At 38.8% G+C, this 26,366-nt stretch overlaps 2 protein-coding genes across 2 annotated transcripts in view; one reads left to right on the top strand and one right to left on the bottom strand.

The window, feature by feature from the left end:
* UGP2 (UDP-glucose pyrophosphorylase 2) overlaps nt 1-26,366 on the top strand; it is a 37,686-nt gene that overhangs the window by 4,266 nt on the left and 7,054 nt on the right. Inside the window, exons 2-5 of the mRNA XM_040993337.1 lie at nt 6,207-6,334; nt 7,120-7,227; nt 24,672-24,857; nt 26,134-26,267. Of these exons, the coding sequence (XP_040849271.1) occupies nt 6,207-6,334; nt 7,120-7,227; nt 24,672-24,857; nt 26,134-26,267 (556 nt within the window). The remainder of the gene's footprint in view (nt 1-6,206; nt 6,335-7,119; nt 7,228-24,671; nt 24,858-26,133; nt 26,268-26,366) is intronic.
* Nucleotides 6,297-26,366, bottom strand: part of VPS54 (VPS54 subunit of GARP complex) — a 117,271-nt gene continuing 97,201 nt past the window's right edge. Inside the window, exons 23-24 of the transcript XR_005885184.1 lie at nt 21,080-21,201; nt 6,297-6,422 (exon numbers count right to left, since the gene is read on the bottom strand). The gene's annotated coding sequence lies outside the window, so the exon portion shown is untranslated. The remainder of the gene's footprint in view (nt 6,423-21,079; nt 21,202-26,366) is intronic.

Here is a 26,366-nt window from a genome sequence, read left to right as displayed (position 1 = left end):
AGAAAGATGTTCCATCCACTGGTTCACTCCCCAAATTACTACAACAGACAGAGCTGAGCCAGTCTGGAGCCAGGAGCTTCTTCCAGGTCTCCCAAGTGGGCACACAGTCCCAAGGACTTGGGTCATTCTCTGGAGCTGGCTGAGAAATGGAGCAGCCAGGATAAAAATTATCATCCATGTGGGGTGCTGGCACTTGCAGATAGAGGAGTAGCTTTTTGTGTCACCACACCAGCCCCCAGAGGCACTTTTTAAGAATTTATTTATGTTTGGGCCTGTTGCAATAGCCTGGTGCCTAAAGTCCTCTCATTGCAAACACTGGGATCCAGTTCTAATCCCAATAGCCCTGCTTCCCATCCAGCTCCCTGCTTGTGGCCTGGGAAAACAGTCAAGGACAGCCCAAAGCCTTGGGACCCTTCACCTGCAGGGGAAACCTGGCAGAGTCTCCTGGCTCCTAGTTTGGATTGGCTTAGCTCTGGCCATTTGGCCACTTGGGGAGTGAATCATCAGACAAATGATCTTCCTCTCTGGCTTTCCTCATTTTTGTATACCTGACTTTTCAATTAAAAAATGAATAAATCTTTTAAAATTTTATTTATTTTTACTTGAAATTCAGAGTTACAGAGACAGAAGAGACTGAAAGACTTCTTTCTGTTTCTGATTCACTCCCCAAATGGTTTAACAGCCAAAGCTGAGCTTATCCAAAGCCAGGAGCCAGGAGCTTTTTCCCTTTCACTTGCGTACAGGGTCCCAAGGACTTAAACCATCCTCTGCTGCTTTTCCAGACCATAAGCAGGGATCTGGATTGGAAGTACAGCAGCTAGAACTTGAACCAGTGCCAGTATGAGATGCCAGTGTTGTAGGTGAAGGATTACCATACTCTGCCACCATGCCAGTCCCTAAAGGCACTTTTTAAAAACTATTTTTAATATGCCATTATCTAAATTATTTAAAGGTATCCCTTAGTGTTCTTAAATTGAAGTAATTTTGTTTCGGGGAAGGCTATTTAAGTACCACTGTGTCACTTTAAAAGTATTTGAAGTCTGTCAACTTTCCCATTTGTTGGAATTCCTTTTGTGACTCTTTGTGATTCCCATTTGGTGGATGGCAGTTAGCCAGGGAAGATTACGGAGCTAATTATAACTGGGAAACTCTGAAATGCATGCAGGAATGAGCAGCACTCTGGGGTCTGGTTGTTGAGGTCAGGCCTTGGCCTGGTTCTTCACAAATCCAAAAACCAAATTTAGCCCGTTGTTGGGCACTAAGATTTAACCCAAGGGTTTGAGTAGGAACTATGTGCAGCAAATGGTCATAAGGCATTGTGACTATTGTCTTCATTTCTAAAAGACATGGCTTAAGAGTTATTATATTGCTAGAGAGAGGATTTCATTACATTAAAAGTCACTGTAATAAGTGTAAAAAAATGAAAATGAAGAAGTGAACAGATGAAAACTTGAATGTTTTCCTTATCATCTGGTTACATTGCCTTTGTTCATGCTAACTCAGGCTTCTAATTAAATGAATGGTTTTCATTTGTGAAAGCCTGATGAGAAAAAAAATGCTGACAAGGAACATTAAAGAAGAGAGAAATATTAACTGGTACTCTTCTTGTAATTGCCATTTTAATATTCTCAAGATACATTAAAAAGTTCATACAGTAGGTCTTCTCTTCCAGAAGCTCTTCACAGAGATTGTTCTCCATATATATATATATTAAATGCTTCGTTTGTGTAAGAAACGTTAGTTAGCTTCATGAAAATGTTCTAGATAAATAGAACAATAGTCTGTAATTTTCCATCAAATTGTATTTGGTATTAAAATGTAGGTCGTAGGATCTCTCAGAAAATCAGATATATTAATTTTTGAAAAGTTACTATAAACATATGACAGTCAAGCTAGTGATCATCGAGAATGAATGATAGAAGCACTAACTTTTTGTAGTGCTATTCATTCTGTTATCTGGAATTTTTACTTTTGAGAAAATTCCAGCAATTTTAAAATACATTTGTAGGAGACATCCTCTGAGGGTTTCCAACAGAATGGCCTTTAGGTTGCATCAGCTCTTTAGAAATTGTAATTTTATTTTTTTTTCCTAAAGGCTGTTACCTTTTTGTCACACACTGTTATTTCTTTTCTCAAATATTATATTTTGAACCTGAGATAATAGTATTTGACTTGTAAATATCTTGATATTGGTAGTTTATTATTTCTTATATATTTCTTAGATCTCAGATTCTCCAAGGCTTGTATTTTTTTTACTAATATTAAATTATATGGAAGTTGGCTTATTAGACTATGAAAACAACTTTTGTTTTTTAGTTGGGCAATTTAAGTGTGGGAAAACAGATCAGGCTCCATTTGGAAGCTGCTTCCCAGTACTCTTGATTGGTAATTTAGCCACCTCCTTTAGTTTATTGCAAAGTGTGTAGAATTCACATTCCTGCCTCTGCCAGTAGTCTCATTGTTTATTTTCTTATTCATTGCCAAAATAACTGAATCGCCAAACCATTTTGACAACTAAAAATTGTTTTTGAAAACTATGGACAGATTCACTACATTGTGCTAAGCTATTGTTTGCAAGTTAACTTATACAAGCAAAATAATGTCTCATTTGTAGATTTTGTTAGAATTCCTGTATAAATGAAAATTCCCTGTGTCTGTGATTTCACTTTTATCCTTACCAAAAAATTACCATTCATTGTACTTATAAGCCTGAAATATTCACATGATGCTTAGTCTACTTTTTACTTGTTAACCAAATTGTAAAAATGCTATTTGAAGAAGGTTTTTTAAGGCTTAACTTATTTGAGAGGGAGAGGGTTGGGAGAAAACAGAGTTCCTTTCTCCTGGTTCTGTCAACAGATGACTGTGATAGTCAAAGCAGGGCTGGGTGGAGTCAAAGTTAGAAGCTGGAGGGAACACTATCCAGTCACGTACGTGTCAGGAGGCCAGTACCTTGAGCCAGTGCTGCCACATGTCAGAGTCGTCATTAGCAGGCAGCTGGAGTCAGGAGTTGGAGCCAGTACTCAAAGCCCGATATTGCAATATGCAATGCGTTCATCTTAACTGCTAGAATAAATGCTCACATCTAAATGGCAAAAAGAAAGAGAAACAGAGATAGCTCACTGTTGTAATTCTACAATTCTACAAATGCCAGAACTGAGATAGGCTGATAACAGGAGCCCGTCTGTGTCTCCTACATAGGTGTTAAAGACCCAGTTACTTAAACTTGTTGCATCCCAGGGTAGATATAAGTAGGAAGCTGGAGTGAGGAGTTGAAGCCAAAAATCAAACCCAGGTACTGTGATTTAAAAAAAAAAAAAAGCATATGGGATGTAGATATCCCAAACTAAATCTTGACAACGAGGCCAAATGTCTGTCCCTAAAAATGCTATTTTAAAGGACAGCTCAGTGCCTTCGATGGTAGCTTACCTTGCTCACTGGCCAAGGTGACTTGCAGGCAAGGTAGCTGGAGTTTGTATTTTCCTCTGGTAGTTGTCCTGATGTGATTGATGTGATAATTTTGTGTTACACCTCTGCCTAGAATTTTAAACATTACAAGAATACAGGAAAAATGAGATCACATATGTATTGTTTTGGGTTCATTAGTGCTAATGGTAAAATACTTAGCCTTGGTAATAAAATATTTATAGAGTGCATAAAAGCTTTCTTCGATTTAATTTTGTAACTCAGAAATAAACAACATACTTGTGACAGGAAAAGTTGAGGACTATAAGATGCAATGCCAGAATGCTAAGCTTAATTTTATAAATGTAACCCTATATGGTAGACAGATTTGGTGGCATATTCCCGGAAGTGGTAAACCATGTAAATAAGCTGTAACAGAGAAAGAGGAATCTCCTCCAGCACAAGAGAAGCAGGACAGTAGGCAACACAGCGAGGTTTCAAGCTTGGCACCACCTTTGTGTAAGTCAGCGTCTCTGAGCCTGTTCTCCATTTCCAAATAGACAGGAGGCCTCAGGGGGAAATTAACCTGAGACAAATTTTAGACTAAAATTAAGTCTGCCAAGCGATGAATATGTGTGGATGACATAGTTTTACTGGAGTCTGTAAACTTAGTTGTGCATTCCTATAAAAGAGAATACAGTTAGAAAATGTTCATTTTATTACGTTAAATATCTACTTTGTGGAACAGGTGGTTAGCCAAGAGGTTTAGACACCAGTTAAGATGCCTGCACCTTTCGTCACTGTAGTACCTGTGTTCAGCTCCCATTCCGGTCTCTAACTCCAGCTTTCTGCTAATGCAGACCGTGGGTGACAGTGGTAATGGTTCAGGTAACTGGATTCCTGCCACCTATATGGGAGACCTGGGTTGAGTTCCTAGTTCTTGGCTTTTGCCTCAGTTGCAGCTGGCACAGACAGCTGAGGAATAAACTGACAGTTGGAATAACTCTAGATTATTTAAAAAAGATTGATTATGTTGGCTCTAATTTTACCTAAATAAATTTTCTTCTTCTTTTTAAAAAATGCACTGATTTTTATTAGAAAGGCAGATAAACAGAAAAAGAAAAACAGGCAGAACGCGCTCCCATTTGCTGGTTCACTCACCAAGTGGCTGCACCGGCCAGAGCTGAGCTGATCTGAAGCCAGGAGCCAGTAACTTCTTCTGGGTCTCCCACACAGTTGCAGAGTTGCAAGGCTTTGGGCTATCCTCTACTGCTTTCCTAGGCCACAAACAGAGCTGGATGGGAAGTGGAGCAGCCGGGTTATGAATTGGCTCCCATTTGGGATGCCAGGCATGCAAGGCAAGGAATTTGCCACTAGGCTATTGCGCCAGTCCTTTAAGTTTTCTTCTATTACTTAGACAATAAATGAGAATTATAGTGTATTAAGGAATAAAAATTTTTGCCTTGTTGAAACATGATTCAGCTACATGAACCAGCATTATAGAAATTATTAGTTGCTAAGTGAAGTATTTTAATATAAGTTTTAAAATTAGATTAGGTACTGAAGGTAAAGCGGGAGGGATGGATAACTGTCTGATTCTTTGGTGATTATTCTTGGGAGGGTAAATTGTGTCCCACAACTTGTGTTTTTCCATCAAGGTATTTTTCTTTTTCTGTTTATATTCATCTGTTAGACATTTCTGTCACCTTTAGTTAGATCCTATCTGACAGAAAAGCATGCATTTATGCTAAAAAGAAAACCCTGGTAGCTTAGCAGTTATAGTCTTGGCTAAAATGAGAATTAGACGGGGTAGACATTCCTCTGTCCTTTCCTTTTAAAGTGAAATTGCTATAGGGACAGAGATACCTTGGCATTGACAGTATCTCTGGAAGGGTTATTTAATGGGGAATATGAAATTGCATTGGTACTTGTTCTAAAATGGAAAGAATTGGGGTCAGAGTCAGTGTGGTTGCTAATCCTTCGCTTGCAAGTGCCGGTATCCTCTATGGAAGATAATTTGTATACTGTCTGTTCCACTCCCTGCTTGTGTCCTAAAAAAGCAGTGGAGGGTGACCCAAGTCCTTGGCCACCTGCATGCACCCTTTTGGGAAACCAGAAAGAAACTCCTGGTTCCCAGCTTCAGAATAGCTCAGTTCTGGCTGCTTTGTCATTTTGGAGTGAACCAGCAGGTGGAAGATGTCTCTATTGCTCCTTCTCTGTTTCAAAACTTGCCATTCCGAGAAGATACATAAATCTTTGAAAAATTGGAAAAAAGATGTCTTAATTTTTTGTATTGTCTGAAATTGATGAGGGAGGCGGTGTTTTTTTTTTTTGGGGGGGGGGGGGGTGGCATTGTTTGTTTCTATGAAATTGCCAGACTTCTTAAGTTCTCTTACGAAGACTTCCTCAAGGGCTTGGTATGTAAGACATGTTCTTTTAACATCCTTCTAGTTGTTTTAATTTTTTCCCCAGTTCTGCTGGTTAGTAGGGAAACACTAATAGAAATGGCACAAGATGTTCAAATGAGAATTGATCCTTTTACTTTCAGCTGCCCTTCCTAAAGTATTTAACGACTGTCCTAGAAGCACTGATAAGACATATAGACATCACAGCTGGAGTTGAGCTCATATAATTGTGTAGTCCCATGATCAGTTGATCAAGGCCAGAAGATTTGGGGCCAAGTGCCTGAGCCCTTTTCACTTTTCCAGAACACTAGAAACAGATCAGTTGTATCAGTTATAGCTTAACTACTATTTGAATAACTAAATTTTCAGTTGGTGTTTTTGTGTTTTCATCTTAAGATCTTAGCAAAGCGATGTCTCAGGATGGCGCTTCTCAATTCCAAGAAGTCATTCGACAAGAGCTAGAGTTATCAGTGAAGAAGGAACTAGAAAAAATACTTGCCACTGCACCATCACAAGAGCTTGAGGTAGGACTCTATGATGTTTTTTGCTTTGTTCTTCCACATGGTTACCTGCTGTTGATGATGATGGTAGTGGTGATGATGATGGTGCATCCTGAAATAAACAAAAGATGGATGAAAGCATCCAAAACAAAAAAAGAAATAGTTTTGTTGAACTTTTGTCCATTGTAAAATCATTATATCTTTTAACAAATAGTGTAGAAAGTTTTCAAAGTCACCAAAAGAATCTGAACAAAAATTGAACTTCATTTATTCTGTTTTGATATCATTGGATGGAGACATAGATATCAACATTCATTTGGAATTGTGAAAGTTAGTATACCAATTGAATATTCTCCATGCCTTTTCCAAAAAGCCAATTCTAATAGAACCATGATATTTGGACAACTATGATAGAAGTCTAATGGAAGTCTCTCAAAATTGGGAGTTGTTTACGTTTTTAGTTACAAATCAGTAGATTATCCTCTTTCATGTTCTCATTTCAGTATATGCTTAATGTTTTGAGATTAGCCATTAGAGAAAGATACTGAATAAATATATGTGAAGATAAATGTGCACACGCGTGCACACACGCACGACTATAAAGAACCGGTTGAAATTCTCATAACCCAGATAGTGTCGGATTACATGACAGTAGAAGGAAGTGTGGAAGAATTACTTCCTTTCTACCCCATTCTCTAAGAGTGTAAGAATTTATTTTAAAGTTTTTAAATTTAAATGTATAATTTGTACCTGTTTTTGTGAAACACTAAGCTTTATGCTGGTTGTAACAATAATATTTGTTTTCATAGCACACTAAAAAGGATCTTGATGGATTTCGGAAGCTATTTCATAGATTTTTGCAAGAAAAGGGACCTTCTGTGGATTGGGGAAAAATCCAGAGACCTCCAGAAGATTCAGTAAGTGTTAGATATAAGAAAATTTAAGGTAATTTCTGACATCAGTCTAACTTTAGGTATGGGAGTGTGGAGTACTAAGAATGATTAAAGTATAGGAATTGCTTTGCATTCACTGACCTCTCGCACTAAAAGTATGGAAATAGTCTAACCACTTTGCTTCCTTTTAGAGGACCTCATAAGTTAACATTGTGTAAGTGAGGTAATTGTTTTGAAATGTGTGTTTTATACTAAAATGCTCAAAAAAATCTTCATGTTGATTTTTTCCAAACCCTTTGTCTTATTGCTTTAGAGTCATGGGTAGATACTTGGTTAAATCTTAAAGCTCACCTCATGATTTCCTCTTTATGACATTATTTCCCTTGTCTGCCTCATGTGAACAACCCAGCATTCTCTCCACTCCCACTGTATTTCCCTGCTCTGCATTTCTGGGTCTGTTTTTAATAGAATGGCAAAGTTTCCTCACATATTGAAGTTCATTCTTTGAGGCAAATTTGAATGCCTGTATCTGTCATTGTCCTCTAGAAAGCTGCACTGAGAAGGAATATTTTAGAAGTATCAGAGGCTCGAATCTTAGTTTTTCCTGTTATGAATTTTATTGGAAATAAAAGCTCTTTATGTATTTCCCAGGGTTGTTACAAGGTTTCAGTAGGATGACATGTAAAAATATGTTAAACCATGATGGACTTCATAGATCTCAGGTTGTTTCTACTGTCATGAGGCACTTACTTACGTGTGCTGATTATTAGTAGGTGTTTGTCAGTGGACTCTTTATTACTAGATCGTGAATTCAGGGTATCCTGTGTCCTGAGTGAATGTTTGAATGGATAATGTGAAAGAAGCGATTGTCTAAAGAACAGGACTTGTGAATGTGTTGACCTTTGTTTCCCTCCCTGTCAATACACTTGACCTTTGCTACCTGGGGCACTTTTCACTGTAAGGAGAAAAGATATGATAGAGTGGAAAAACTATATTTATTTATCTGTCATGTCTATATACTTATTATTCATTTTACAACATACTACTGCGTTATCTGTGTTTGTAAAAGTGTTACTTGAACATAATTGTACTGATTTGTTATATACCATCAGTGGCAGCTTAAACTAATGGAGTACCTCTTACATTTTTTTCCTAATGTGAAAATCTTACATATAGTTCCCCTGTTAGGTGCACTTTTATTCACATATGTGAAACATTGACTTAGTTTTTAAACTTCAGAAACTTAAAAATTACTCTCACATATTATAAAACGAAAATAAATCTTTCCTCATTATTCACCTTAAGGAGTCTCTCATTTTTTATTCTTAAGCTAAAATTGTTCTTGTCTGTAATGTCTGATAGTTCCAATATGCACACTTTTTTTTTAAAGATCTACATTTTTGGTTCAGTTTTCTTGGCCTAATCAATGAATTGTGATATATTTTTCTGCTTGTGAGTAATATAATTAATCATATTTTTCCCCAACAAACAATAAAAGAACTCTCCTGGGGAAGTGTGTTGGTTTAAAAAAAAGTAGGTATAAATTCAGCCAAATGTTTAAAATGTTGGGAGCAAGCATAAAATAATAGTAACTTTAGATACTGTTTATTCCCCAAATTAAATACTTACGATTTTTCTTAGGAATTATAACTAACTGAACTAACCTCACTTGTCTAATACTTGAAGTGGGGGAGAAAGGAGTTGAGGGATGAAAATCACCTTGGAATTTTTACATTTTAATGCTTACTCTCACTGCTCCCTAACAGGGTTCTGCTAAATCCTTTCAGGAGGTCATATGCATATACTGAGCCATGGTTACTGATCGGAACACAGATTGATGTAGAAGAAAACAAGAGAAATAGAAATTTTGGGTGTAATGTATTTTATGAAGTTTTTTTTTTCCTGTTTATAAAATCTGAATCTTCATTTAAAATGTCTTTTGAAACCTAGTTTTGAGCATGTCTTTTTCCCCTATCGGTTAAAATAGGCAAATAATAAAAATTTTGTGTCTTTATTAAAAGTTTTGGGAATCTATAAGAAATGTACTTGAGATTCCATACATCCACAATTTTTAAAGTTTTGAAATGTAGAGGCAAAAGCTGTTGAAACTTCAGCAATGTCCTAATGTTGATGAAAGCAGTAATCTGTTCTTTTTTTTTTTTTTAAGATTTATTTTTATTATTTTTTCATTGGAAAGGCGGATATACAGAGAGGAGAGACAGAGAGGAAGATCTTCCGTCCGATGATTCACTCCCCAAGTGAGCGCAACGGGCCGATACTATGCCGATCCGAAGCCAGGAGACTTTTCCGGGTCTCCCACATGGGTGCAGGGTCCCAAAGCTTTGGGCCGTCCTCGACTGCTTTCCCAGGCCACAGGCAGGGAGCTGGAAGGGAAGCGGGGCTGCCGGGATTAGAACCGGCGCCCATATGGGATCCCGGGCGTGCAAGGCGAGGACCTTTAACCACTTGCGCCACCGCGCCGGGCCCAGTAATCTGTTCTTATATCTAGTCTTTATAGTACCAATTTTGCAAGTAGTTTTGAGAATATAAATCTTGGTTACTGGGTTACCCCTAGAGTCCCCCTCCTCCCAGGTTTTTCTTCTGAGATATTAGAGATTATATAAAGATCAATTTTCTTACACAATAATATTTGTATTTAGCAAACATGAGCCTTTTTAAAATCCTTTTTTCTTGGGCCCGGCGCGGTGGCACAAGTGGTTAAGGTCCTCGCCTTGCACGCCCGGGATCCCATCTGGGCGCTGGTTCTAATCCCGGCAGCCCCGCTTCCCTTCCAGCTCCCTGCCTGTGGCCCGGGAAAGCAGTTGAGGACGGCCCAAAGCCTTGGGACCCTGCACCCGCGTGGGAGACCCGGAAGAGGCTCCTGGCTTCGGATCGGCATAGCATCGGCCGTTGTGCTCACTTGGGGAGTGAATCATGAGACGGAAGATCTTCTTTTCTGTCTCTCCTCTCTATATATCTGCCTTTCCAATAAAAAAAATAATAAAAATAAATCTTAAAAAAAAAATCCTTTTTTCTTAAAAAAAAAAAAAAAAGATGCAGATTTACCGAGAGAGAAGGTGAGACAGAGAAGTCTTCCATCTGCTGGTTCACTGCACAAATGGCCACAATGGCCAGAGTTATGCTAATTCAAAGCTGACAACCACGAGCTTTAGATCTCCCATGCAGGTGCAGGGCCCAAGGCCTTCAGCCATCCTCCCCTGCTTTGCCAGGCCATGAATGGAGAGCTGAAAAAGAAGTGGAGAGGCCAGAACTGGAACTGGCACCCATGTGGTGTTCCAGTGCTTACAGTTGAAGGATTAGCTTGATACACTACTGTGCTAGCTACAATAGTATATCTTCTAATAAAAATACATTCTTGAGGCAGAATAGTCATTTAGAGTCACGTTTTAATGTCAACCTCCCATCAAAGATATGTACGTAAGTATTGTTGTAATAGGGGAACAGTTTTTGTACACAAGTTGACAAATAACCAGAGTCATTCATCTAGTTTGTAAAATAAAGATTTATTGAAACTAGCCATACTTAATTATTTACATATTTTCTTTAGCTGTTGTCATGCTACAATGGTAGAACTGAATAATGATGGATACTATGGCTTGAAAATTTGTGTGATAATCTGGTTCTTCATGGAAAAATACAGTCAGATCCATTTTACTGCACTTTTTAAAAATGAAAGCCTGCTGTGGTTTTCTTCTTTTGCCTCTCAAAACCTTACCTCAAAAGCTTGTGACAATTCAAAATTTCATTTTTAGGTTAAAATATTTTAAAGTACATATTCCAAAGACAGGAACCAGTTTTTTCTGGGCCTCCCTTGTGGATACAGGTTCCCAAGGCCTTGGACCATCCTCCATTGCTTTCCAAAGCCATGAACAGGGAGCTGGATGGAAAGCGGAGCAGCTTGGTCACAAACTGGCACCTATATGGGATCTTGGCACTTACAGCAAAAGGATTAGCTAACTGAGCCATCGTGCTGGGCCCAAGGACATACTTTTGGATTGATGTCATATTTTCCTAGTATAGCAAGGAAGGATCAACCAGCACATGCAGCTTCAGATGACCATTTTATTGTTGCTACACAGTCTATGAAAATGTCTTGGCCCTGGCCAAGTTTACATTTTGGGGATGAAGAAGAATAGACCAGAAACAGGAAAGGTTAGTTTACTAAAAAGACACCAAGCTGACAGGTTTTTCTGAGTCCTACCTTAAAAAAAAAGATGTTATCACCTCGCTGTTTCTGACCTCTGGTGATGATGCATTTTCATTTCTGTGAAAAATATTCTCTAAAATATATCTCACATTAACTTAAAAATTCTTTGTTTTATTTGAAAAAGAGAGAGAAAGATCTTCCATTTATTGGCTTATTCTCCAAACACCTACAACAGCTAGGGATAAACAGTGCTGCAGCCAGGAGCTCAATCCAGGGTCCCAAGTACTTGAGCCCCCATCTGTCACTTCCTAGAGGATGTGTTAGTATCTTCTAGTGGAGTAGCCACGACTTTGAAAACTGTCATTCAGATAGGAAGCGTGGATAACCCAAGCACAACCTATCCACTCTATTAAATAATTGCCCCAGACTTTTTGTTTCAATAAATTTAAGAGGCATAGAAAGAAAAGAAAGAATAGAACAGGATGGAGAATTGGCATGAAGAAAATACCATACATCAGTGTGAAATTTTAAACAGATTTTTGTTTTGTTTCAAAAAATACCTAAGTTTTCCTTCTATTTTTAGCTCATTAGCACAAAAACATCAAAGTGTATATATATAGTGAAAGGCCTTTTGAAGTTGTATGTGTACAGACTTCAATGCACAGCAATTTTTTTCCTGAAAGAGGAACCATAGTATATTTTGTGTGAAAAGTATTTACATTTTTCTGAAAGACTTACAAGAGGCAATTTGGCCAGAGATCTGATTTGATATGGCACGGGGTGATCTGATATGAGATTTCATAGCTGTGAGCAGCTAATGGAAAAACCATGAGAGACTTGCTTGGTTTGTATGATAAAATGAGATTCTAAATGTGTTAAGTATTTCGTATTAGGGATATAAAGACATTTAACAAGATGATCCTGAGGATGTGACTGAATAGCAAAGAGTCATCTTCTTTCTTAGTGTTTTGCTTTAGGTAGTTGATCAATTTGTGCTGTCCTCCGTCTAATGGTACCAGGTGTCCTCTGCAGACTCCAATGTACTGCCATATCCTCCATATGCACCTGGGTATACTGCCCACTGTTCCGTCTAAGCCACTGGGGAGGCCCAGCTCTGACACATGCACTCCACGGTGAAGAGACCTTTCTTAAGCCCATCTAGAAACAGATCTCTGTGTTTAATGGCCTACCGTCCCCTTTTCCCATATTTAGCCTACCCGCAGGATATAGGTTTCCTTCTGACACTTCATGTGCCTTTCATTTCATGTATTTTCAGTTTTGAATTCAGAATGAATATTCTATGAATACTTAAGTATCTCATGTTGGTTTTGGCTCAACAGCAAGTTTTAAAATGGGATATAGATAACAAAAAGTTAGCTGGGATAGCTTTGTAATGCTTTCAATAAGGAACAGTGTTTTTTTGTTTTTTTTTTTTTTTGCAACATTCCTACAAGTCGAACTACTCTTAACAGTTTATTTTAAAAACACATGTTGTAATTTCCCTCTCACATATTCATGCTCATGTTAATCAACTTAGGCCTTTTTTTTTCTGACCTAAATTATTTAAAAGGCAGAGCTACAAAGAAAGAAAGGGAAAGACACAGAGTGAGAGAGCTTCCATCCATGATTCATTCCCCAGATGGCCACAATAGTTAGAGCTGGGCCAGTCCAAAACCACCAGGAGCTTCTTCTAAGTCTCCCATGTGGGTTCAGGAGCCCAGGCACTCGGGCCATCCCCTGCTGCTTTCCCCAGCTGCAATAGCAGGGACTGGGATCAGAAGCAGAGAAGCTAGGACTAGAACTAGTGGCTTTGCAAGTAGTGATCTTACCTGCTATGCCAGTATGTCAGCCATCACATTTTGTTTCTTGCTCCTAATGCTTTTGCCTCTCAAACTCCCATATCTACCACCCTTCCATTAAAAGTTTTAGCAGTGTACAAGATGAGATATAAAGCTGCAATATTCCAAACTGTGAACTCTAAACCTACCTAGCTAGAGAAGAGATGACAATAAACAGAACTGGCAGAAAATCCTAAGGACAAAAACAAGACGTAAACTGGTGTGGTTATATATGACAAACAGCAGAAGATAATTATGAAGAAAAGGTTTCAGCTGATCTCTAAACCTTTTATTGATCCTAGAATTTTTTGTAGAAACTCTAAGAAGTTTAAGGACCTAAGATATTTTTAATTGTAAAAGAAAAAAGTAATAATATATGGATGGTAACAAAAAATTTCAGATACTTGATATTTTATTGATGTCAGCTGAAGTTATGAAATTAGTCAACCTACTAAGGCATTTGGCCCATATTCTTATCAGCTAGGATGATAACATTGAAAAAACATACACTTCAGAGTAGAATACAAAGGACAAAGGTAAATCATCAAGGGAATTACAAAAGAATGCAAATGGAAGGAATGGTAGGTCCAAACATCAGCTAGTTCATCTCACTATCTGCTTTGGAAACTAGAATTGGTTTTTTGCTAAAATCAACTTAGATTTCCCCTTTAATCCAACTCTCTCTTTGGCCCATTTGTGGGCTACTGGACAGCAAGTGATTAGGGCAGTAAATGTACATTGTTAGTTTATGCATAATTCACACAGTGGAAGCAATCCCAGAGTAAAAAAAGGTGGGGAAGGGAGAAAAAGCCAGAGGCTGTAAAAAGAAGTTTTATGGAAGATTAGAGAGCAAGTATATGTCAATGGACAAAAAGGAAAGGGAAAGGTCAGATAACAGAAACTGGGTGGAGACCATTCTGACTTCTTCCTTGGAATAAGTCTGAATAATGAAAAAAGTAGTTTTAGAAAGATACATATTAGCTTGTATGTTAAAGGGAAGAGTAGAGTAGGGACCAAAGACTGCAAAGAAGCACATTTTAAAGGGGTACAAAGGAACTGTTTGGGAGTGATGAAAAAGTTTTGTATATTATCATGGTAGTTGCATAGTTATTAACTAAAATTCATTAAAATGTAAACTAAAAAGGCAAAATTTTACTTCATGTAACTTATACTTGAATGTACCTGACATTCCAAAAGAAGGAAAAAAAAAAAGAAAAACAAAAGCTGGGCCAACACAATAGCTCAACAGCTAAATCAAGTGCCAGAGTCCCATATGGACACAAGTTTGTGTCCTGACTGTCTCACTTTCCATCTAATTCCCTGCTTGTGTCCTAGGACAGCAGTAGAGGACAGCCCAAGGCCTTTGGACCTTGTACCCAACCTACTTGAGAGATCAGGAAGAAGCTCTGGTCACAGCTAAGTACAGAACAACATGCCAAGCATGCCACAGGGTGTTATGGAAGTATCAGCTGGCTTGAAGTCGCAAGAAAGATTTTCTGGCATTAAATTAGACTTTAGGGTGACCTTGAGACAACACTTTTCTGAGAATGAAGGGATAATCAAAAAGAAAATGTTGAGAATAGTAGGAGTCTAAAATTCATAGGTTTAATGTATGTAGCTGTATATCTGATGGTGGAGCATGTATGTTAGCCATGTCTGTTCTACAGTCAGAATAAAGGCTATGAGAGTGTCAGGTTCTGAGATTCTTTGCCTGCAATGGAGCATCGGTTCACTGGCCAAGAATCTGTCCCTTATCTGGGTAATTGCATGGAAGGTTTATGGAGAGAAGGAGAAACAGAAAGGTCTTCTACCCGCTGGTTCATTCCCCAAGTGGCCACAACAGTGGAGCTAAGCCAATCCAATACCAGGAGCTAGGAGCCTGTTCCAGGTTTCCCACATGGGTGCAGGGTCTGAAGGCTTTGCTGTTTTCTCAGGTCACAAGCAGGGAGCTGGATGGGGAGTGAAGCAGCTGATATATGAATTGGCACTTATGTGGGATCCCAGTGGTCACAAGGCTATCACACTGGACTTTTTTTTAATATATAATTTTAAGCAAATTAGGAATGACCTGTAATTCCTGCAAAGATGTCCAAACTCAGATGCCTGGTATAAAAAATTTTAGTGTTGGGCCTGGCGTGGTGGCCTAATGGCTAGAGTCCTCGCCTTGAATGCGCCAGGGTTCCCAATGGGTGCTGGTTCTAATCCCAGCAGTTCCACTTCCCATTCAGCTCCCTGCTTGTGGCCTGGGAGAGCAGTAGAGGACAGCCTCTTGCCTTGGGACTCTGCACCCGCGTGGGAGACCCGAAAGAAGTTCCTGGTTCCTGGCTCCTGGTTTTGGATCGGCTCAGCTGTTACAGTCTCTTCGGGAGTGATTTAATGGACGGAAGAGCTTCCTCTCTATATATCTGTCTTTCCAATAAAAGTAAATAAATCTTTTAAAAAAAAGGGAACTTGGAAAATCTTTGTAATATGGCCAGCCTTTCACTTCTCCATCAGAACTATTGATTTGACTTCACTCCTTCCCTTCAGAGGCTAAAATAGCCTCATTTCTCTTTGAGGTTTTTCTGGCAATATATGCAACAAATGTTTCTTGAACATGTTGTGGTAAGCATTTAGCTAGGCACTGAGATACGAGTGAGCAAAATAGATGATGACCTGACACTTCATTCTGGTCAAAGTACACGTGATACATAAATAAGATCATTTTAAAGGCAATGTTTCTATTGCTGCTCTCCTGGCCCATTTTTACTTTGAATAATTACATTTCCCTGACTGAAACCTTTTTGTTTTTTTCATTTCTTTTTTCTAACCGCTACATGATACTATGGAAATCTTCATTAATTTATTTATTTTTACATTTTTAATCTATTTCTTTAAAAAAAAAGATGTCAAGTTTACTTACATATAGTAAGTTTTAAAATAATCACACATCATTAACAATAGTAGTATATAATTCTTAAATTAACCATGTTATGTGTGAAGGAGACACAGAGATAAAGAATAAGCTGGTTCTCTCTTTTGGTTCCTTCCCCACAAAGCCAAGGATTGAATCCAGGTCTCTTATGTGGGTGGCAGGATCCCCACCTCTGAACTCTTGCCTCACAGAATCTGTATTAGCAGGAAGCTAGAATCGGAAGCCACAGCCTAGAGCTGAACTCAGGTACTCTGATGTGGGAAGTGAGCATCCTATCTGAGGTGTCTTCACCACTGAGACGAACACTTCCTGGTTGTCCCCTTTTTTCTTCTGATCTATCAAATAGCAACTATCTTAACTATTGCACAAGAAGGAAAGTTCTTTCTCTTAAGTAAGGGCCATGCAATTTTGTACAGTGCTCCCCAGCCTTTCCCATGTATGGAATAAATGTAAGAGACTTTGGCTTGGGCCTGACAGGATGGCTCAATTAGCTAACCTCCCCTTGCAAGTGCCAGGATCCTATATAGGCGCTGATTGGTGTCCCAGCTGCTCCACTTCCCATCCAGCTCCATGTCTGTGGCCTGAGAAAGCAGTGGAGAATGGCGCCAAGCCTTGGGAACCTGCACCCACATGAGACACCTGGAGGAAGCTCCTGGCATCAGATTGGCTCAGCTCCAGCTATTGCAGCCATTTGGGGAGTGAATCAGTAGATGGAATGTTTTTTTCTCTGTGTCTCCTTTTCTCTAAATCTGTCTTTCCAAAAAAAGAAACAAAAAAAAATGGGTAAATCTTAAAAGAGTATGTCCTTTTCATTTCGCAAATTGAAACTCTATGCTCATATACTCCCTCTACACTCTCTCTTGAATCCCTTGACAACCTCCTTTCTGTTTTCTCAATGAATTTGACACTTTTGGTAACTCATATATAAAGATACTTTTTAAAAGATTTATTTTCATTACAAAGTCAGATATACAGAGAGGAGGAGAGACAGAGAGGAAGATCTTCCCTCCAATGATTCACTCCCCAAGTGAGGCAATGACAGTGCTGCGCTGATCCACAACCAGGAGCCAGGAACTTCTTCTAGGTCTCCCACATGGGTGCAGGGTCCCAAGGCTTTGGGCCATCCTTGACTGCTTTCCCAGGCCACAGGCAAGGAGCTGGATGGGAAGTGGAGCAGCCAGGATTAAAACAGGCACCGTTGAAGGCGAGGACTTTAGCTGCTAGGCCACGGTGCTGGGCCCATAAAGATATTTTTAATCTTAAGGGTTTTTTTTTTGTTTGTTTTGAAAAATTGCCTGATTTATTAACTATCACATTTTCTTGGTATTACTTTCCTGGACAGATAGGAGAAGAAATAAAGCCTAGGGGGTTATTATATGGCAATGCTCTTACCAGTGGAAGATGAAGCCAGCATATTTTGCCCAAGGGAGATCCTGTTCTCTGGCTACCCCTGAGGAGTCTCAAGCAGTATAGAGCCATTGTAAGAGAAGCACTGTTTGAGAAGACAGAAATTTTTATCAAATTTTGGATTTTTCTATGGAGTTGTACCATAAAATTAAAAATTAAAAGAAAAACTAAGAAAAAAAAAAAGAAGAAGAAGATTGACTTAAACCTGGCTTGACATGCTTCTTTACTGTGAAATTGATGGAGTGTATTGAATCAAGACATGGAGAAAATAATAGCTACATCATTTCTTAAGCATGTTCTTGCAATTTCAGACATTTTTCAGCACAGCTGACTATTGGTTTTTACCCATTAAGGCATGCTGAATTATTGTTTGTAAGCCTCTTCTGAAGCATTTATAAAATTCCAACGTTTCTAAGTCAGGGCAGACTTGTGCTGGCAGTGTAGGTTTTTTTCTGTGTAGCCGCAGGTTCTGGGATACCAGCCGTCCTGTCTAGTCCTGCTGCATAGGACCAGAGTGAGCACCACAGCTCACTGAAACTCATCTGCACTTGTGAGCCTTGCATCAAAGACACTATAGGGCAGCATAAGTTGGGCAGAATTCTGCAAAAATGACCTTAGTAGACAGAAGAATTGCATGAACTATTCAGATCTCAGTCTTAAAGAATTCTGATGTTAGCAGAAAATTGATTGATGGAGCAAATTGCTAACACTTGATTTTGAGGTGGAGGCTTCAGAGCTTGTAACTGTGAAACTCAAGTGGACTGTGTTCCAGTCATTTTTTTTTTGTCACTATAACAAATCACTTATTTTGGCTCATGGTTTTTTTTTTTTTTTTTTTTTTTGAGAATCATAGTTCAGGAGCTGGTGCTTCCTTTGCTCTGGTGTTTGGTAAGGACTGTGATAGTAGAGGAAAGGTCATCTGGTAAGTCAAAAAGCACAATGAAACAAAGAACACACGAGGGAACTCTCACACTGTGTCTTGTGTGCCTGGGAATGCAAGTAAGAGATGTATTGATGTTTTTAATAGAATTTACCAATTAAGAGATTGTTACTGACCTTGCATGATGCAGGAGAAAACATTCTAGTGGTGAGATAGTACATGGGAACTCAGGAAGTAAAAGTGAGTATAGCAACTTTTTTTTTTTTAATTGGAGAGGCAAACTTTACAGAAAGAGGGACAGACAAAGAGAAAGGTCTTCCATCTGCTGGTTCACTCTCCAAATGGCCACGATGGCTGGAGCTGAACCAATTAGAATCCAGAAGCCAGGAGTTCCCTTCCTCTGAATCACCAGTGTGGGTGCTAAGGCTTTGGGCCATCCTCTACTGCTTTCCCAGACCATAAGCAGGGAGCTGGATGGGAAGCAGAGCAGCCAGAACACAAACCAGCACCCTGTAGGATCCTGGCATTTGTAAGGTGAGGATTTAGTTATTGAACTATTGTGCCGGGCTCTAGTATAGCAACTTAAAAAAAAGTTTTGTGTCTAAGAAAATAAGAAACACAACTTGTGCATGTTATTTTTTTTCTTAATAAAAAGCATGAATACTAGAATGTCTTCATGCTAATGGAAGAGAATGAAGAGGCATAGGCTAAAGAGGAAAGACTGATTAATGACATGGGATCCTTGAGATGGCATTGGCAGAGAAATTGCTTTGGGATGGAGGACAGCTCTTCCTATAACAAGCAGGTAGAAGCAAGGATGGAGGGACCAGTGCATTGGTTTGACAGGCTAATCCTCCACCTGTAAGCATAGGCATCCCATATGGGCACTGGTTCATGTCTTGGTACCTCTGCTTCCTATCCAGCTCCTTGCTTGTGGCCTGAGAAAGCTGTGGAGGGTAGCCCAAAGTCTTGGGACCTCGTACCTGTGTAGGAAACTCCATGGGGGCTCCTGGCTTCTAGCTTTGGGTCAGCCCAGCCCAGCTCAGCTCAGCTCAGCTCAGCTCTGTCCATTGTGGCCATTTGTGGAGTGAGCCAGCACATGAAGGTCTTTCTCTGTTTTAACTCTCTGGAAATTTGCCTTTCAAGTAAAATTAAGTAAGTCTCAAAAAAAAAAAAAAAAAAAAAAAAAAAGAAGAAAGAAAGAAAACCAGAGCGGATATGCAGGGGGAGGCGGGGGGGGGGGGGGGGGGGGCAGTATCTCTGCCCTATATGTTTTTTCTGTTGTTAATTTATAGGACCTTTCAAATGATACAGATTCTGGTCATTACTTTTAAAAATGTGAAACGTAGAGAAAACTATACAGCATAGAACTTGGCATACAAGCATTGTACACAGGATTTGGTGAATAAGCCAGTGTTCTTGGAACACTATATACATATGGAGCGTCATTCCTAATTTGTGTAACTGTTTACACAGCTCATTCTCTTTAAAGCAAGCTAGCTTTGGTTGGAGAATAAATTCTTTCAGATTTCAATAATCGTGTCCTTGTGAACCCTAACAGGGCAGGTACTGTTAGCTTGCTTTGAGTATTTGGCACTGTCTCCAGGAATAGTACAAATATGCTACCAAGAACTGGGTTACACTATTACTAATAGGAACAGTGTGTCCATGACTGTGTGATGAATTTAGCTTTTCTTCTAGCTAGAAACTAAGTTGTGAACAAACTTGGCAAGATGCAGAGGGCATGGTAGACAGTTCTTTAAAAGTTTGTTTTAAAATCTCCTGTTAATTAAGAAAAACTAGGTTAACATCTGAGATGGTAGGATGTTGTTTAAATCAGTGTTTAGTAGATTGACAATCACTTTCTTTTCCTTATCACCAGAGGAAATTCGATATTTGACCAATTCTTTTCTACTGGTAAAAAGAGAACACGACTGGTCAGGCCTCCCTTAGATATTTTGCTAGGTGCCACAAAGGGTTTTGCCCCACCTCACCTATGGAAGTTGTCCTACTGCTTCTTGAGTTGTAATAGGGGTTGCAGAATACTGATTTCTATTTGGGTCTGTTTAAAAAAAAGGGGGGGGGACAAAATGATGAAGGTTGAAAACACAAGGACCATGCTTAGTTAGTGACTGGAGTGACTCAGAGCATGGTTGAGGGTATACACAGCAGTGCATGGCACTCCCTGTTGTCTCCAAACACCATCCATCTCTGCCTGAGTAAATGTCTTTGTGCATTCTCCCAGAAGACCTGAAAAAGAAAGTGAAGGGCAGACCTAAAAATGTTTGCTTTGGTGTGTCCAGTCTAATTCCAGGAGTTGCTAAGCAACTTCTAAAACAGATCTCCTTGACTTGTCAAACTAAGCTGTGGGACTGCTTAGTGAGGTCCCTGCTGGAGGGCAGGGACAGCATCACCGACAGAGAGATTTCTGTAGACACACAGAATGATTTATGTAATGGAAAGCCACACTAACCCCCTAATTTAAACTGTAGTAAGCTTCAGACAAAAACAGTGTGGCTTTCTGGAATCAAACACTAGCTTGATTCAACTACTGCTGACTCTGAGCTTTCTTTGCACATGTTTATGTGTCTGTGTGCATGGGGGTAGGGATGGTTCTAAATCATGAAATATGAAAGATCTTCACTGAAGACTTTGAGCAGCAACCTTACCCTTACTTCTCTGGACACGCTTTCCTTTCTGGTGCCTTGTTCCTCTTTTCTTCCTTTTCCTTTCATGGTTCTCAGCGTCCTTCTTTCGTTAACACATTCCTCAGACAGACCTGTATTAGGTACTTGAAGAGTCAGAAATTACACGATGAGTAGGTAGTACTGAAAACAGCACAGAAAGAACAGTGGGTTCTTTAACATTTCTTTGAGGTAGGGACTCACTGCCCACTTAATTCAGGATATCCAGGCATCAACCTAAGGGATAAATAAGTCTTTCTGCTGTGAGTTGTTAGTTGTGCCCAAGAACCTTTATGAACAAAGCTTTGGAATTTTACTGCTAAATGTGAGTTGTATTTTGCACTTGATATCTGAAAAATATTCAGGATTGCATTTCAGATTTAAACTCAGGTTCTTAGGATGCCAATCTTGGGGAGATGAAAATTAAAGCCAGAATTTTATTTAATATACCTTTTAGCAGAAGAACAGTAGCCTAAGTGTTAAAATCAGTTTGAGATTGGGATATTGCATCAATATATGAATTTTCCACTCCAAGTTTTATCTGGGTAATATTTTTTTGTGTTTGAAATAAAATATCCAAATAATGACAACAAATCCCAGTCATGTGTCTTGTTTGAATTTTTGCTATTGTAGTAAGATCCATGCCTACTTGGTAGCATGATTCAGAATATTTAAAAGAGAAATTAAGTAAAGCATCATAATTAGAAATACAGAGGTGAACATAGTCTAATTGAGGTTGGAAGAGTTATGTGTTCAGGTCCATGTGTTATTTTCCCAACCATTTATGTATATTTTATAAACTTTCATATAAATGGTGCTTCATAATTTAAGTAGAAATTGAAAAATAGGCCTGTCTTGCCACATGAAGAAAAACATTTATTTATATGTATTTTTAAGAAAATGTATTGAAAACATTAGCTAGCTTAGAATGTTTCTGAGCTAATTTACTTAAAATGAAGGTCTGATGCAAAGGTTTTCAGTTTAATTGATTTCCATGCCCTTGGGAACCCTTTGTAAATAGTAAATTCTTGCTGGGAAAGTGAGAAGTAACTGCTAAGTGAAAATCTTTGGCTGTTATGTAATGATTGGAAATTAAGAGACTTGCCCTCATCCGATAAATCTTTTGAATAAGTATAATGTGCCAAAGAAATTCTCCTAACACAATAATAGGCAGTTTGAAGTCATTGTTTCACAGTGGCATTCCTTTTTTACTGACTAGTTGATTTCAACAGCTGAGTTGAAAAGGATTCTATACCTTTGTTTTAACAGGGTGAGAAATTGTTTTCCTAGTAGTGTGACACTTAAAATTTTCCTGCAAGCATTATTATCAGTTTCTTTGAATAACTGATCAAATGATGTTCACAGCAATAAAATTAAAACGTCCTTCAAGAAACGGCAGCCAACTGTGTCATGAGCCTAGTGTGTATTGTTGCCTTTGCCTGGACCAAATGCTGCTGGGGAAGCAACCTAGGTGGGGTGTGTGTTCTTTGCCTCCTCCTGCAGTCCTTTTCCTTGAGGTAGCTCAAGCACTCCCGGAGTGCTCATACGATGGTTCCTTCCATCTTTCCTGTCATCAGCCCTTGTTTCGTCATGTATATGAATAGCTGATGAAATCTACTCAGTGACATTTCCTTAGCAGGAGGATTTACATTCTCCCACATGAGGAAATAACTTAGAGTGACTGGTAATTGAGGCAGCATGGAGAACAGTGCTTTAGGTCTTTCTCAGTGTTTACACCAAGCAAAATAGCGTATCAGTGTGTAGCTGGCACTTAATATAGAATACTGCAGAGTTGGAGAAATAAGAGGCACAGGTTAGTGTTTTCTGGAATGAGCTACCTCTAGCAAGCTAATAATTAATAGCAAGAATTATGTGGTCAGAAATCTATCATACATATGAAAGGTCTTAGAGGTTCATGGAAGAAGTGTAATATGGAAAAATTGTGTGTACATTTAAAAAACATTTTCTTCTAAAATGAAATTACTTTTTGATTCTATTTTGTATGAAGTTTTATAAGTACCATTAGATAGTTTTTCTGCCTAGGCAAGAAGAGATTTCTGTAGGGGTGGGCAGTTTTCACAGTAGTAAGTTGCTGCTTGGGATACCCACATCCTATTTGAAACTCCGGGTTTGAGTCCCAACTACTGTACTTCCTACCCAGCTTTCTGGAAATGTGTTCCCTGGAAAGCCCTAGGTGATAGTTCAAGTGCCTGGGCCCCTGCCACCCTTATGAGAGATTGATTTCTGGGTTCTTGACATCACCCTGGCCAGAATGTCTGTGCCTTGTGTGGGCATTTGGGGAGTAAACCTGTGGACGGATGATACCTCTCCATCTGGCTCTCTCTCAAATAAAAATATGAAAATATGCTTTAAAAAAGAGATTTTTGCCTCTACAGCCCCATTATCACTGGAGTGATTGTGAGCCTGTTAAATCCATTCCCAATCAGAAATACCACCCATCTCATACACATTGACACATACCTACAGATAACAGAACAAATAATGGCTTTCCCAAAGTGCCTAGAGGGTAGTGTGCTTTTTTTCAGTCCATTAATATGGAACTGAAGAGACCATTTGAGCACCTCCTCCATTAAAGCAAAATATCAACAAAAATGTCGTATGAATGAATAGAAAATATACTGTGATCTTTCTTAAAACTTTTTTTCTTGGCATTTTCAGGCTTTTTTTGACCTGCTGCTTTGAACAAAAGAATTTAAGTCTCTGCTATGTGGGAGTGGCACTGTTTCTGTTCCTTAAGGGAGGAGATGACACTGGGCTCTCTGCTCAGAGCAGTAGATGAAGACGGGAATGAGGGACTGAGTTGGACTTTACTCAGTCCCAGCTCTTGTTGTCTTCCTCCTTCTCAAGGCTTTTCTTGAATCAATTAGAACACTTAACTTTCCAGGAAAGGCTTTTTACAATGACATCTGTAAGTTAAATTCTTGAAGGTATCTGTCCTTGATTTTTCCTAGAAGTGTGACAGCTTGTGCCACCTTCTTCCAAATGGCAGATTTAGGTTTGAATGGAAGAAAATGGCAGGCAGTAAATAGTTTGGCTTTTGCCTCTTGTGGTAGAAGAAATCATGTATGATTTTATGTATATAAGGATACTTCAAAAAGTTTATGGAAAGTGAAATTAAAAGATGTTTATTTTGGTGCAAAAAAATTAATAGTTTTTTCACAGTGTACATTTCCATGAGTGTTTTGAATTACTGTCACATTCTTCTCTAGCACTGCAGGAGACACATAGTGTACCTGGTAAGTTTTGTGCATCTGGCTTGCTATATTGATATAAAATGGAAATTCCAAGTTTTTTAAGATACTACCAGAGATTTAGATGTTGTCACCAGCCAGACTAAATATGTAGAGACTTTTTCTTATAGTCCATTATGATGTAAATGAAGCACTGAACCTGTGTGTGCAGTTGTTTTGAATCAAAAAAATGCCATTAAAAGGAGTAGGTTTAAAACTTTGCACAAAAAAAAAACCTCTTTAAGGAAGTATAGTGATAACCCAGGGACTAATTATTGTCTCACAAAGGTGTTTGAATCACTCCTATAATTTTACTTTTCTTTCAGATTCAGCCCTATGAAAAGATAAAAGCTAGAGGCTTGCCTGATAATATATCTTCTGTGTTGAACAAATTGGTGGTGGTGAAACTCAATGGTGGCTTGGGAACCAGCATGGGCTGTAAAGGCCCTAAAAGTTTGATTGGAGTGAGGAATGAGAATACCTTTTTGGATCTGACTGTTCAGCAAATTGAAGTGAGTAACATTTAGTCTTTTTCACTGAGATACTAAAATAGCTTTTAGATTATCATTAATGTTGTAAAATGTAAGGGAAATCAACTTCAGTTAGTCAAAGAGGTTGCTATCCTTAGTCTTGTTATTAGTGTTAAAAATTTTTTTAGTGTTCCAAAGGCAAGTTCTTAGGGTATTGGAAAAGTTTTATATATCTTGCATAGCATTTGTAGTTCATGAAATCTCGTCTATTGAGATTCTCTGATCTCTCTGCTCTCCAACCAATTTCTTTTAGTGACAGCTTTTATCACAGATGGGATGAGCTTTATTAATCCCCTTTAGGAAGCTGAGGAGGATGTCCCTGGGTGCCACGGATGCCGGGAACTTGTTTCGGCTTCTCTCTTACAACAAAATTACTAATTAGCTCTTCTGAGGTAATGATGCTTTTTCATCATCCCTGTTGCCTGGAATGGTGCTGGCCATGACAGTAGGAAACCAGCAGTAGCAGTGGCAGTGGCTAGCATTTATCCAGCATGTTTTGTATGCCAAGAATTATTCTAATCTCTTTACTTGAATTGTCCCATTTGCTGCTCTCAGCAGTTCTCTAAGGCAAGGACTATTGTCGTTCCCATTTCACCTCATTTTAGATGAGGAAACCAAGGTGCAGGGAAGTTAAATTTTTTAGCCAACGTGCCCTAGCTGGCAGTAAATGCAAAGTTACACTTTGAACACAAAACAGCCTGACTTCTAAGATCCAGTTTTCTTCCCACTTTGTGTGGCCTCTTGGCTCATCTGAGAGAATGAAAAGACTTCACTTTGTATGTGATTCACCCTGATATATTATTCCTGACACAGGGAGCCAGAACTTTGTAGTTGTACTTTTATCCCCATAGAACCCTGCCCAGAGACTAAATAATCAATTGGTCCTTATTTATCCAGTAGAAGGCAGGAGAAGACTGGATACACAGTTGTAGAGTTTGACTACCTAGGGATATGGGACTGGAGAGCAGGAGAACAGGTGTCTTGCCTGTCACTAACCTAACAAACTGGTCCTCATTTTAGTCATTTGTCACATGCACATAGTGGTTTCTATCTCAAAGACCTAGGCTTTAGTGAGCAGCAAATGGTGAACTGTTAACAAAATAGGTTAGTGCAACGCTGTTAGTTATGTCAAATCTATATATTTGGCAACATATAGGTGATGTGTTAGATGTTTTATGATCAACAGTAAGATTTAATTTTATATATTTAAGTATAGTAAGAATAATCCTAGGTAATCAATTGTCATTTTCCTCCCTAGCATTTGAACAAAACCTACAATACAGATGTTCCTCTTGTTTTAATGAACTCCTTTAACACGGATGAAGATACAAAAAAAATACTACAGAAGTATAATCATTGTCGTGTGAAAATCTACACTTTTAATCAAAGCAGGTACAAGAAGTTGAAGTCTTACTCCTGGGAAAGGACTGCTCTACCTTATTAAAACAGCAATCTCAGGATGAACACATGCCATATTAATGCCAAGAAATG

Source organism: Ochotona curzoniae, unplaced genomic scaffold, assembly GCF_017591425.1.
Source record: "Ochotona curzoniae isolate NIBS_2020 unplaced genomic scaffold, NIBS_Ocur_1.0 contig_883, whole genome shotgun sequence".
Lineage (NCBI taxonomy): Eukaryota > Metazoa > Chordata > Mammalia > Lagomorpha > Ochotonidae > Ochotona > Ochotona curzoniae.
This window is presented reverse-complemented; position numbering and strand designations above follow the sequence as displayed.